This window comes from Drosophila santomea, chromosome X, assembly GCF_016746245.2.
Source record: "Drosophila santomea strain STO CAGO 1482 chromosome X, Prin_Dsan_1.1, whole genome shotgun sequence".
Taxonomy (NCBI): domain Eukaryota; kingdom Metazoa; phylum Arthropoda; class Insecta; order Diptera; family Drosophilidae; genus Drosophila; species Drosophila santomea.
The window spans coordinates 10576358-10590403 of NC_053021.2; the positions used below are offsets into that span (position 1 = coordinate 10576358).

Here is a 14046-nt window from a genome sequence, read left to right on the forward strand (position 1 = left end):
TTTGTAACATACCATTTCATTTTTGATTATTTATGTTAAGTTGGGGAATGAGAATAACAGCTGTTTTTTAATAGCCCTGCAAGAAACCCTTTTAATGCAGAGTTCTAAAATTATTATTAATACGTAATAAGTTAATTTATCAAGTTTCAGCATTTCCAGCTAAGTTCCCAACCTTCAATATTATATTCAGCAAAGTTCCCCTCCGCTGAGCTGAGCTCTCGCTGTGGCATTTTTTAGCACATGATGCATGCAGATTCCGATTTAATAAGGCGGTGAATTCAGTTGTGCGACTTTGATTTGCCAGACGTTAATTGGAGCCAATTTGCAAGCAAACACAGTTAAATGCTTAACTCAAACATATCGGAGGAGTGCGAAGTTGCCTAGCTCTAAAAGCGGTGTCGCAAAGTAAACAAATCAAATAGCAAATCGCATTTGAGTCAAAACTAAAACGTGTTCACAACTACAAGTGCAGCAAAGAGAGAGCTTTGCTTGAAAGTATACGGCATCGGAATCGTAAGTGTGTTGTAATTGTAATGTGTGCAGAAGGGAAAAGGATCATTTAATGTCGATATAAATGCATCGCGTAGTTTAGAAATTCTCAGTTGGTTTTTCCACAATTCCCTGCCCAAAGCCAAAGCGTAAGTCAAAGTCAATGTTATTGTTATTCTCATTTGCTGACCGAACCGGTTTCCAATTGGAGCCAAACTTCTCACACGTGCTTACGCACACACACACTCGCACTTCCTCTTTTATCTCCGCCGTTAGTCGTCGTGTAAACAAACCGTGAATGACAATAACAAATGACAACAACAAATTGAGTTGCTTGATAAGCAGTGTCCATTCCCAATCAGAAACATATTGTGCCCCGCGCAACATGTTGCCAGACGGGCAAATACATGCATACTTTTAACTATAGCGGCTTCTTATTGGATTCTTACTATAATGATTTGCGCCGGCAAACTGGTGCGTGTGCGTGTGTGTTGAGGAACACATGTTGCTTTGTCGGCGTATAACGTATTTTGGTACCCTGCAATTGTAAAGTCAAAAATTATATATATATGTGTATTTAGGTAAAAATAAATATGTTTTGGTACCTGTGATAAAGATACTCTTAGCTTCTATAGTTAAGTAAATTAAAATATTTTATTTGGGAGTGCAGAAATATCCTTAAAAGATAATTTATTTAATAAGTATATGTACAATATATATTATTATAAATTAAACATAGCATGACATGTAATATTTAATTCATAAATATTTGGAACAATGTGCTTTTTAAGCATTACAATTGCCATATTTTAAATAAAGGCTATGCACACACACCATACACATGTATCATATAACTTATTAATTAAAGTTCCCAAAGTCGTCGAGAATTGTTATCAGATTTTCGCCTCAAAATTGTTGTCTTCTTTCCTTCGAAGAGATATTATCTCTTAATTAATTAACTTTGCTCGTTTATTTAAGACGGGTTTCGAATGAAAGGTACTAAAGAATACCCTATGGTTTCCAATCCTACCCAGCAACTCGTCCAATATGGAATCTGCGAACTGTTACCTCGCACTGGAGGATGGCACTGTGTTGCCCGGCTACTCCTTTGGCTACGTTCCCTCGGACGAAGAATCCAAAGTGGGTGTTGGTGGCGAGGTGGTCTTCCAAACTGGCATGGTCGGCTACACGGAGGCGCTTACGGATCGATCGTACAGTGGTCAGATCCTGGTGCTCACGTACCCACTGATCGGTAACTATGGGGTGCCGGCTCCGGATGAGGACGAGCACGGACTGCCGCTGCACTTTGAGTGGATGAAGGGCGTTGTCCAGGCCACCGCCTTGGTGGTGGGCGAGGTGGATGATGAGGCATCGCACTGGCGCAAATGGAAGACCCTGCCCCAATGGCTGCAGCAGCACAAGGTTCCCGGTATTAAAGACATCGATACCAGAGCCCTGACCAAAAAGCTGAGGGAGCAGGGAAGCATGTTGGGCAAGATTGTCTACGAGAAACCGCCGGTCGAGGGACTGCCTAAGTCCAGTTTCGAGGATCCGAACGTCAGGAATTTGGCCCAGGAGTGCAGCGTTAAGGAGCGACATGTGTACGGGGATCCCAATGGCAAGGGACCCCGGATCGCCATTCTGGACTGCGGACTGAAGCTCAACCAGCTGCGCTGCTTGCTGCAACGTGGCGCTTCGGTGACCTTGCTCCCCTGGAGCGCTCGTCTCGAGGATGAGCAGTTTGACGCCCTCTTCCTGTCCAACGGACCTGGCAATCCGGAAAGCTGCGACCAGATCGTCCAACAGGTGGGTGTCTTAGTGGGTTCATTTGAGTAGAATATAATGCTAAAGAACTAATTTTTACCTAATCTTTTGCTCCCAGGTGCGAAAAGTGATTGAGGAGGGTCAAAAGCCCGTCTTTGGCATCTGCCTGGGTCACCAACTGCTGGCGAAGGCCATCGGCTGCTCCACGTACAAGATGAAGTACGGCAATCGAGGCCACAATCTGCCCTGCTTGCACCGAGCAACTGGACGCTGCCTGATGACGTCCCAGAATCACGGATACGCGGTCGATTTGGAGCAGTTGCCCGATGGCTGGTCGGAGCTGTTTGTGAATGCCAACGATGGCACCAACGAGGGCATTGTCCATGCCAGCAAGCCCTACTTTTCGGTTCAGTTCCATCCGGAGCATCATGCTGGACCGCAGGACACGGAGTTCCTATTTGATGTCTTTCTGGAGAGCATTAAACAGAAGGACCTGACCATCCCGCAGCTGATCGAGCAGCGATTGCGTCCGACGAGGATTGCCAAAGATCCGGCTCCGGTGAAGCCGCGCAAAGTCCTTATTCTGGGATCCGGTGGACTGTCCATTGGTCAGGCTGGCGAGTTTGACTACTCCGGCTCGCAGGCCATCAAAGCGATGAGGGAATCAAACATTCAGACCGTGCTCATCAATCCGAACATAGCCACCGTACAGACCTCCAAGGGAATGGCCGACAAGTGCTACTTCCTGCCCTTGACACCACACTATGTGGAGCAGGTGATCAAGTCGGAGCGTCCGAACGGAGTACTCCTCACCTTCGGCGGCCAAACCGCCCTCAATTGTGGCGTGGAACTGGAGCGAGCCGGAGTGTTCTCCAAGTACAATGTCCGCATTCTGGGCACACCCATCCAGTCGATCATCGAGACGGAGGACCGGAAGCTCTTTGCCGAGCGGGTGAACGAGATTGGCGAGCAGGTGGCGCCATCTGAGGCAGTATACTCCGTTGCGGAGGCACTTGATGCGGCCAGTCGCTTGGGTTATCCGGTGATGGCCCGTGCTGCCTTCTCCCTCGGCGGACTGGGTTCCGGATTCGCCAATAATGAGCAGGAGCTGCAGAGCCTCGCGCAACAGGCACTGGCCCACTCGAGTCAGCTAATTGTGGACAAATCCCTGAAGGGATGGAAGGAGGTAGAGTACGAGGTGGTGCGCGATGCCTACGACAACTGCATTACCGTTTGCAACATGGAGAACTTCGATCCCCTGGGCATTCACACGGGCGAGAGTATAGTGGTGGCCCCGTCGCAGACCCTCTCGGATCGCGAGTACCAAATGCTTCGGAGCACCGCCCTGAAGGTGATCCGTCACTTTGGCGTCGTTGGCGAGTGCAACATCCAGTACGCCTTGTGTCCCCATTCGGAGCAGTACTACATCATCGAGGTGAATGCCCGACTGTCGCGCAGCTCCGCGTTGGCCAGCAAGGCCACCGGTTATCCTCTGGCCTATGTGGCCGCCAAGTTGGCTTTGGGAATGCCCCTGCCAGATATCAAGAACTCGGTGACGGGCAATACGACGGCCTGCTTTGAGCCATCCCTGGATTACTGTGTGGTCAAGATTCCACGTTGGGATCTGGCGAAATTCGTGCGAGTTAGCAAGCACATTGGCAGCTCCATGAAAAGCGTCGGTGAGGTGATGGCCATCGGCCGCAACTTCGAGGAAGCGTTTCAGAAAGCCTTGCGCATGGTGGACAGCGATGTGCTTGGCTTTGATCCGGATGTGGTGCCACTTGACGCCGGTCGGACGCAGCTGGTCGAGCAGCTTTCGGAGCCGACTGATCGTCGTCCCTTCGTCATCGCCGCTGCTCTGAAGTTGGGCATGATGATCTCTGAACTGCATCAACTAACCAATATCGATTGCTGGTTCCTCGACAAACTGAAGAGGATCATCGATCTTCAGTTCGAACTCACCAAGGCTGGCAGTCGACTCGATGCCCCACTGCTGCTGAAGGCCAAGCGTTTTGGTTTTTCGGACAAGCAGATAGCCAAGGCCATCAAGAGCACGGAGCTCGCTGTTCGCCACCAGCGGCAGGAGTTTGGCATCCGTCCGCATGTCAAGCAGATCGACACGGTGGCCGGCGAATGGCCCGCCAGTACCAACTATCTGTACAACACGTATAACGGAAGCGAGCACGATGTGGACTTCCCCGGCGGGCACACCATTGTGGTGGGCTCGGGCGTCTACCGAATCGGCTCCTCCGTGGAGTTCGATTGGTGTGCCGTGGGCTGTCTGCGCGAACTGAGGAAGCTCCAGCGACCCACCATCATGATTAATTACAACCCGGAAACGGTGTCCACCGACTACGATATGTGCGATCGCTTGTACTTCGAGGAGATTAGCTTCGAGGTGGTCATGGACATCTACGAGATGGAGAATAGCGAGGGCATCATTCTGTCCATGGGCGGCCAGCTGCCCAACAACATAGCCATGGATCTGCATCGCCAGCAGGCCAAGGTGTTGGGCACCTCGCCGGAGTCCATCGATTGTGCCGAAAATCGATTCAAGTTCTCGCGCATGCTGGACAGGAAGGGCATTCTGCAGCCGCGCTGGAAGGAGCTGACCAACCTGCAGTCGGCCATCGAATTTTGCGAGGAGGTTGGCTATCCCTGTCTGGTTAGGCCATCCTATGTGCTCTCCGGCGCGGCCATGAATGTGGCCTATTCCAATCAGGATCTGGAGACGTACCTGAACGCCGCATCGGAGGTGAGCCGCGAGCATCCGGTTGTCATCTCCAAGTTCCTCACCGAGGCCAAGGAGATCGATGTGGATGCAGTCGCCGCCGATGGACGCATCCTGTGCATGGCTGTTTCGGAGCACGTGGAGAATGCCGGTGTGCATTCTGGTGATGCCACGCTGGTCACCCCACCGCAGGATCTGAATGCGGAGACCTTGGAGGCCATCAAGCGGATCACTTGCGATCTGGCCAGCGTACTGGATGTCACCGGCCCCTTCAACATGCAGCTGATTGCCAAGAACAACGAGCTGAAGGTTATCGAATGCAATGTCCGGGTGTCACGATCCTTCCCCTTCGTCTCCAAGACGCTGGACCATGACTTTGTGGCCACGGCGACGCGGGCCATTGTGGGACTCGATGTGGAACCGCTGGACGTGCTCCATGGCGTCGGCAAGGTGGGCGTCAAGGTGCCACAGTTCAGTTTCTCCCGACTCGCGGGCGCAGATGTCCAGCTGGGCGTCGAGATGGCCTCCACCGGCGAGGTGGCCTGCTTCGGGGATAATCGCTATGAGGCGTATCTCAAGGCCATGATGTCCACCGGCTTCCAGATACCCAAGAACGCCGTGCTCCTCTCCATTGGCAGTTTCAAGGTTTGTGGTGCACAGAATTCCCAATCTCTAGTATATTGATGTATTGGTTACTCCATTCCTCTGCAGCACAAAATGGAGCTGCTGCCTTCTATTCGAGATCTGGCCAAGATGGGCTACAAGCTATACGCTTCCATGGGCACTGGCGACTTTTATGCCGAACACGGAGTTGATGTGAGTACAAACAGATAGTAGAATAATCATTTAAGTCTTAATTGATTGCATGATCATTGTGTCCTTATTGTGTATTATTGTGTGCTTTTTTCAAAGTGCATTGGAGATGTGAGTCAACAACGTCGAGTAGCTCTAATACTCATTTCCCTCTATTTATTTTCCGATCACCTGTTTTCCAATGACTTATTTTACACATTGAATGGCTTTCATGTTTATTTTGCATTATTTATTTTCCATAACTGTGACTTTGGTTTACAAATGCAACAACAGTATTGTCATAGAGAAATTACATCGATGTCAAGATTATATATACGGCCCACAGTTCTTTATGGCCCATAACTCTCTATCTATACATATTTCTATCCCTATCTCTATCTTCCTATCGCCCTTATCACAACTGGTTTATCTGGTATCAATATATCAATATATCAGTAATCACCTGGGGGATTAAGCATTTTGGCTACTATATGGTAGTATCTTTATCTTTATTGTCTCTAGTTGAAAGCGCCCTTGAGCTTCTGTGTGTTGCGCTTGAGGATCTCCTTGAGCTCCTCCCGCTTGGCCTCGGAAGGGGTTACTTTAAGGACCAGTTGCTCCGTTTTGCTGCTCAGCACTTGCAACTTATCCCTGTCGATGGGAAGTCTCTGCCGGATTCCGTTTAGCGAGAGGAGTGATTCCTTCTTGGTTGTTTCCTCCGATTTTGATTCCTCTTCCGTTTTTGGCTCTAGGTTATCCACTTTTGGGGGACCCATTGGTTCTCTGTCTCTTTGTGCTGTGGGTTTCCCTTCAATGCGACTTTCTATTTCCCGCAGCAATGCGCTCTTGATGTTCTCCTCCGGAAGGGGCTCAATGGCGTTCGTCTCCTCCTCCTGGTGGTGAGCTCTTAGAATGCCATTGAGCTGGTGGTTTTCCAGATGGGGCATACGCTTGGGCATGGCCAGGGGATCTGGAGAGTGTATTTGCACGACATGCTCCTGGAACTTGATGGATTTCCTTGGCGCTGGCGGAGATACATCCTCCGCTGTGGGACTTCCGCCGGCTACGGTTGGTATATGCGATTCACACATACGTTCCATATCGCTGGCTGCGCTCTGTAGTTCGTGGACGAAGTGCTGTGCCTGCTGGGAGCAACCGAGGTGCTGATAGAGGCGGCACAATCTCTGGCCCTGCTCCAGATAAAGCTGTGCATGGGTACGGTTGCCAAATCGGGTGGCACAAGCCAACATGGCCAGCGAATGATCCAGCAGTAGCTCGACCAGATTGCTCCTTCGCAGGATCTCCAAGCCGTTGTTCAGTTGAGGCTTCGCCGCTTCCTGGCTCCTGGAACTCTCCGGATTCGAGCGTGCCAGTAGCAGTTGGCGATCCAGGGAGTCCAGCGAGCAGCGCCTTTGTTCCGTCTGCGAGATCTGCCGTTGCTGAGTCGTGGCCCTTAGGAGCTGTGTCTTCCTGCGCAGCTTTCCTCTCGACCGCTCCTGGTGCTGAGCCAATCCCAAGAGCCCCTTGGCATCGGTGATCTCCCCTCTTTCGGCTTTTTTCTCCTCCACCTGCTGCCCTGCTGCGTTGTTTTCATCACGGTTCTCGAGAGCGGGAAATCCCTGACGGGGACGCGAGAACTTGCCCCGTCCGTGCAGCTCCAGGTAATCCTGGCTAAAGAGATTCGCCAACAGTCGCTTGTACTCCAGTTGCGGGTAGAATTCCGGCGCGTGCTGAAGATTCCTCAGTGCCTGGATGACATGCAGCAGTGGTTGCTCCGCAATGCCGGCCATTATGCTGCGCAGCTTCATCAGCGTGTCCTCTGGGACGTGCTCGAAGAGATTCCGCCGCTCGATGAAGTAGTCGCTCAGGTGCTTCTTGGCCAAACAGGCGTCGAAGGAGCGGATGAACCGAACCAATCGCTCGCCCAGAAACTCCTCTGGCCAGTCATTGCTGTGCTGCTCGCACTGCCAAAACATATGGGCTCTCAGCTGCTCGAGCAAAGCTCCCGGGGATTGGTCACTGGATAACGATGAGGATGATGATGAGGATGAGGATTCGTCTACAAAGGTCTTGACCAGCAGCTTCATCAGTTGGAACACCTTCAGCTGCATGGGCGTCAGGCAGTGCCGCTCAAGAAACTGCTCCGCCTGGGGAAAGACAATGCGCCACTCCAGTTCCCTGAATGGATTTCTCGAGCGCTTTGGCGCATAGCCCACTGGCACGACATGAAAGCCCATGGATCGGATGCGTTTCTTCATCTGCTCCGTCGGCCATTGGAACTGCTCGGCAGTATGGATGTTGGTCAATCGGGGACGTGCCCTCAGCCAGAACTCGAAGGCGCAATCCGGCCAGGAGTTGGGCACATGGATGGCGGGCACCAGCTCCTCGCGAGCGGTATAAACACTACAGCCGCGATACGAGCAAGTGGCCAGCTGAGACTGACTGATGCCCAATTGGTTGGCCAAGTGATGACGGAGCACCTCACCAAAGTACAACATGAACTGCTGCGAACTGAGGTAGCACTGCTGCAGTTGCTCCACATGACACTGGCGAAGCACCTCCACCGTTTCATAGCCAGCCGGTGGATATCTGCGATTGTCGATACTCGTCTGATCCTTTTCGTCCTCGTCACCGCTGGATGCGGCGGAGGAGGATGACTCCTCGTCGTCGGTTTGCTCCATCCAAGGTGGCAAACAGTTGGCCAAACGGCGAATGCAACTCTCCGGCAGGACATTCCTCCGAAAATTGAACTCCCGCCCAAATCGCAGCTCCTCCAGCGGACGCGGAGTATTCAACCTGGCCAAGTAGACATAATCGTAGTCGCCCGAACTGTAGCCCGACGATGGTGAGGATCCCACATCCGTGTAGATGCACTCCTCATCGCTGCTCGCCGGCAAGGGTGAGCTGGAGCTACTGCTCGTGCCCGCCTGCGGATGCGGCAATTGGTCGCGCAGCTTGAGGCGCACATAGCCCATCCACCGGGTCATCTCCATCAAGCTGACCAGCTCGGAGGGGCAGGGCGTTGTCCGGTAGTAGTCCGTCTCCAGGAGCACCTTGCACAGTGATGCCACGGTGTCGTAGTTGGCATCATGAGGTCGCGCCACGTCCACGTTCTCAAAGACCACATAGGTCACGGGTTTCTGCAGCAGCTTTGGCGTTGTCTTCGAAGACCTGGAACGGGACATAGATATAAGTGTACATATGTACGGAAAATATCAAGATAAAAATGTAAATGTGTAGGATGTGCAAGGACTCACGGCGGCTTGAAGAGCAAATTCCTGGCGACAGCCGAATCGATGGCGCTACTCTGGAGCAGGCTGTGCTCGGCCAGCTTCTCGGCGGAGCAGTTGCGCCGCCTGGCCGCGATTTGGGCATCGATCACGGCCATCTCGGCCTCGAAGTGCCCAAAGAACTGGACACCCAGGAGCAATTGGTTCAGCAGAAAGGTGTGCAACTCGCGGTCCAACTGGTGCAGTGTCCTCTGCTCCACGGTTCGCTGGAACTCCTCGCGCTGCTGCTCCAATGTCCTGGCATAGAGAGCACTGACACACTCGGTGGCCGTGCTACCATTGCTGCCGCCGAGGAGACGCAGTTGCAGGGCAAGATCGGGATGGGTTTTTGCGCTGATGTTTCGCCTGTTAATCGATCCACTCCGACCGGAAATAGGACCTCCGGAAACGGCGGAACCGGATCCTGCGCCCCTCTTCCGGCGACGTTTTCGCGCGTTGCGCTTTTGCAGCTTCTGCAGCTGGCGGTGATGCTTCTCCTCCTGGCGACGCCTCCGCTGGAGACGCTGGGCGGGAATGCCCGCCTGCAGGGCATTGGGCGTGGCACTGGAATCCACCTCCTCGGATCGCGACCAGGAGCAGCCCATACTCGACGACCGATCGCTAAATTGTGACTGAATTCCGCCTGATAAAATGTGCAATCTGCGATCGGAGTTCACCAATTACCAATCTGCGATCTAGTAATGACACTGGCAATCGGAAAGATAAGAGCTGGGTGACTCTTCCGGCCACCACCTCCTCCGGCCCAATTATCCATTATCAGCCAGTTCCTGGTGCTCCAACGAAAACGGAATTGATTTCCACTTCACTGTGCTTCAAAAACTTATGAAAACTCAAGGAGTTGCCCAAATAAGATAGCCTTACAAGGAAGTATTACATCAAAAAGTGATATGAAATTGTTACTTCTCTTACAGTAGCAATCATATTTCGGATGATGAAAAAAGCTATATCACCTGTTTAAATCTTATATATTGTATATTTTGTATAACAACTACGTTGCACAATGGAATCGATACATTTTTAAAGTGCCAAACTCACTTAGTTTGCTTTTAAGTTTTTTACAAGACGCTCTGCGTTATCTTTTCCTCAGTGTTCATACCAAGATCAAGATGGCACCACTGTGCCATCGATATGGCCTGTTGCTCTATTGTTTTCGATGTAGACATGAAAGATCCATAAATAGTGATATCTGTATAGTGTACTCTGGGCAAACAATTGATGGAAAGTGGAGTTAATGGCGCGGATGACGATGACGATGACATGTGGCCTTGGTAATGGTCGATCGCATTCTACTCCTTACTATATAAATATATATTATATACATAGGTACGAGTGTATATATGCATGCATGCTTTTGCCATTGCAGGTGGAATCCGTGCAGTGGACATTCGACAAGACGACACCCGACGACATCAACGGGGAGCTGAGGCACCTGGCCGAGTTCCTGGCCAACAAGCAGTTCGACCTGGTCATCAACCTCCCGATGAGCGGCGGAGGCGCCAGGCGGTGAGTACTACGCTACTACGCTACTACGCGGTGGTGACCAATCGATAAGTTAAGGCACTGGATCGTTATAGATTACATACCACTAAGTTGGTGATCCATAGAACTTGAGCGGGAAGTGCAAGTGCAAGTGCACTTATATTTGCATTCTAATTGCATTTACCAATGACTGTTATATAACAGAGTTCTTTGTTGGCTTTATTTTGTCTATTCCATGGCGAACATATATAAAGCTAACCTACTTAGATACAAATTCTATTTTCAGTGCTATTAATAATTCAGTACTCACACCAATATTAGTCATTAGTCACTTCATTGTCAGGCCTTGAACAGTTTGCTGTGCCCAAAAAAAAAATAATAATAATTTGGCGAATAGTATTTTAAGTTGTAAAAGGGCTTGGCTTACTTCCATTTCTTATCGGACTCAGACATCTTAAATGTTATTTATTTATTTATATAAAGCCCACTTGGTGTGCAAGTACTTAGAACTGAATACCAAGAATTTCTGTTTGTGTGGGGTAAAACTGATATTCAAACGATCCACTTTCAGCTTTTATCTTTGCTAATGTTATTTAAATTCCTGTCAGAAATTTGCAATTTCCAATTATATAAGGTATACCTATTATCAGCATTACTTGTGTCCGTATGTCAGTTTGTCCGTCCGTTTTTACGTAAACTAGTCTCTCAATTCTTTGGCAACCTTCTTGAATCTTTTTCTTAAATTGAGAATTAGTTTTAAGCCACATTATTGATTTTCCTCATATTATCCCAGGGTCTCCTCGTTCATGACCCATGGCTACCGCACCCGTCGCCTGGCCGTGGACTACTCCATTCCGCTGGTGACCGATGTGAAGTGCACCAAGCTGCTGGTGGAATCGATGCGCATGAACGGCGGCAAACCGCCAATGAAGACGCACACGGATTGCATGACCTCGCGGAGGATTGTGAAGCTGCCGGGTTTCATCGATGTGCATGTGCATTTGCGGGAGCCGGGAGCCACGCACAAGGAGGACTTTGCCAGTGGAACAGCCGCCGCCTTGGCCGGCGGAGTGACCCTCGTGTGCGCCATGCCCAACACGAATCCCTCGATCGTGGACAGAGAGACGTTCAACCAGTTCCAGGAGCTGGCCAAAGCGGGAGCACGGTGCGACTATGCGCTGTATGTGGGCGCCTCGGATGGGAACTGGGCGCAGGTCAACGAGCTGGCCAGTCAGGCGTGTGGCCTGAAAATGTACCTGAACGACACCTTCGGTACCCTGAAGCTGAGCGACATGACCAGCTGGCAGAGGCATCTCACCCACTGGCCCAAGCGGGCGCCCATCGTTTGCCATGCGGAGAAGCAGAGCACAGCGGCTGTGATCATGCTGTCCCATCTGCTGGACCGTTCCGTTCATATCTGCCATGTGGCGCGAAAGGAGGAGATCCAGTTGATCCGTGCCGCCAAGGAGAAGGGCATCAAGGTGACGTGCGAGGTGTGCCCCCATCACTTGTTCCTCAGCACGAAGGATGTAGAGCGTTTGGGTCACGGAATGTCCGAGGTAAGGCCATTGCTCTGCTCGCCGGAGGATCAGGAGGCATTGTGGGAGAATATTGATTACATCGATGTGTTTGCCACCGATCATGCGCCACACACGCTGGCCGAGAAACGTTCGGAGCGTCCGCCGCCGGGATTTCCGGGCGTGGAGACCATTTTGCCGCTTCTCCTGCAGGCCGTGCACGAGGGTCGTTTGACACTGGAGGACATCAAGAGGAAGTTCCATCGCAATCCGAGAATCATCTTCAATCTGCCCGAACAGGCGCACACCTATGTGGAGGTGGATCTGGACGAGGAGTGGACCATAACGGGCAGCGAGATGAAGAGCAAGTCCGGCTGGACGCCATTCGAGGGCACCAAGGTCAAGGGACGCGTCCACCGCGTCGTTCTCCGCGGCGAGGTTGCCTTCATCGATGGCCAAGTGCTGGTGCAGCCTGGCTTCGGCCAGAACGTGCGTGCCAAGCAGGGGCAACTCACGTCGGAGGCATCGCAGGATCTGCTGCCCAGCGACAGCGATGCCAATGACACCTTTGCCCGCCTCCTTACCACCGGCGGAGCAGCCGGTGCAGCCGGTGCAGCCGTACATGGCACATCGACGAAGGTGCACTTTGTGGATGGAGCCAACTACCTGCGCCCCACATCGCCATCGCCACGCGTCCGTCTGGATTCCGCCAGCAACACCACGCTGCGGGAGTACTTGCAGCGCACTTCCAGCCCAAATCCGGTGGCCCACTCGCTGGTGGGCAAGCACATCCTTGCCGTCGACATGTTCAACAAAGAGCACCTCAACGACATCTTTAATCTGGCACAACTGCTCAAGTTGCGGGTGACAAAGGATCGTCCGGTGGACGAGCTGCTGCGCGGCAAGATTATGGCCAGTGTGTTCTACGAGGTCAGCACGCGGACGCAGTGCAGCTTTGCAGCTGCCATGCTGCGTTTGGGTGGCCGAGTGATCAGCATGGACCAGATCACGTCGTCGGTGAAGAAGGGCGAAAGCCTGGAGGACAGCATCAAGGTGATGGCCAGCTACGCAGACGTCATGGTGCTGCGTCATCCCACGCCCGGTGCTGTAGCGGTGTGTATAAGTCGAAGTAGTCTTCCAATTGCCTTTTTTGATTCATGATCTTCACTAAATTTCCAACAGCGCGCAGCAACCTTCTCCCGCAAGCCGCTGATCAATGCCGGCGATGGCGTCGGCGAGCATCCCACGCAGGCGCTGCTGGACATCTTCACCATTCGCGAGGAGTTCGGCACGGTGAACGGGCTGACCATCACCATGGTGGGTGATCTGAAGAACGGACGCACCGTGCACTCGCTGGCCCGCCTGCTGACCCTGTACAATGTGACCCTGCAGTATGTGGCGCCGCCCAGCCTGCAGATGCCCAACGAGGTCGTCCAGTTTGTCCACCAGCGCGGCATCAAGCAGTTCTTTGCCAGCGGCCTTAAAAACGTGCTGCCCGACACGGATGTGATCTACATGACGCGCATTCAACGCGAGCGGTTCGAGAACGTGGCGGATTACGAGAATGTAAGAGGGTCGCATTGCCTCCATTATACTTGATGCATATTGATACCGATTGCTTTACTTTCACAGTGCTGTGGCCATCTGCTGCTGACGCCCGAGCTGATGACGCTGGCCAAGAAGCGCTCGATTGTGCTGCATCCACTGCCGCGTCTGGACGAGATCAGCCGCGACATCGACTCGGACCCGAGGGCCGCCTACTTCCGGCAGGCGGAGTACGGCATGTACATCCGCATGGCATTGCTGGCCATGGTCGTTGGTGGACGCAACACGGCGCTCTAGAGGATCTCCCCATGGAGGACCTGCAATCTTTGAGTCTCTACTATTTTTTTGTATACTATCTTTTTTACTACACATGCACGCAGCTGCATACGAATATATTGATCCATTTGGTTAAATTGTGTTTCTTTTAATTAGGTATTTC

General features: G+C 51.9%; 2 protein-coding genes across 2 annotated transcripts; one reads left to right on the forward strand and one right to left on the reverse strand.

The window, feature by feature from the left end:
* Positions 1 to 245: 245 nt before the first annotated feature.
* On the forward strand, positions 246 to 14020 carry LOC120455706 (CAD protein). The gene is made up of 8 exons (XM_039642114.2): positions 246 to 513; positions 1524 to 2295; positions 2372 to 5629; positions 5696 to 5800; positions 10430 to 10569; positions 11339 to 13175; positions 13245 to 13628; positions 13695 to 14020. The coding sequence occupies exons 2-8, from the start codon at positions 1537 to 1539 to the stop codon at positions 13902 to 13904; spliced, it is 6693 nt and encodes a 2230-aa protein (XP_039498048.1). The 5' UTR covers positions 246 to 513; positions 1524 to 1536; the 3' UTR covers positions 13905 to 14020.
* On the reverse strand, positions 6005 to 9680 carry LOC120455707. The gene is made up of 2 exons (XM_039642117.2): positions 9034 to 9680; positions 6005 to 8947 (listed from the first exon to the last, which is right to left on the reverse strand). The coding sequence occupies exons 1-2, from the start codon at positions 9648 to 9650 to the stop codon at positions 6295 to 6297; spliced, it is 3270 nt and encodes a 1089-aa protein (XP_039498051.1). The 5' UTR covers positions 9651 to 9680; the 3' UTR covers positions 6005 to 6294.
* Positions 14021 to 14046: the final 26 nt, after the last annotated feature.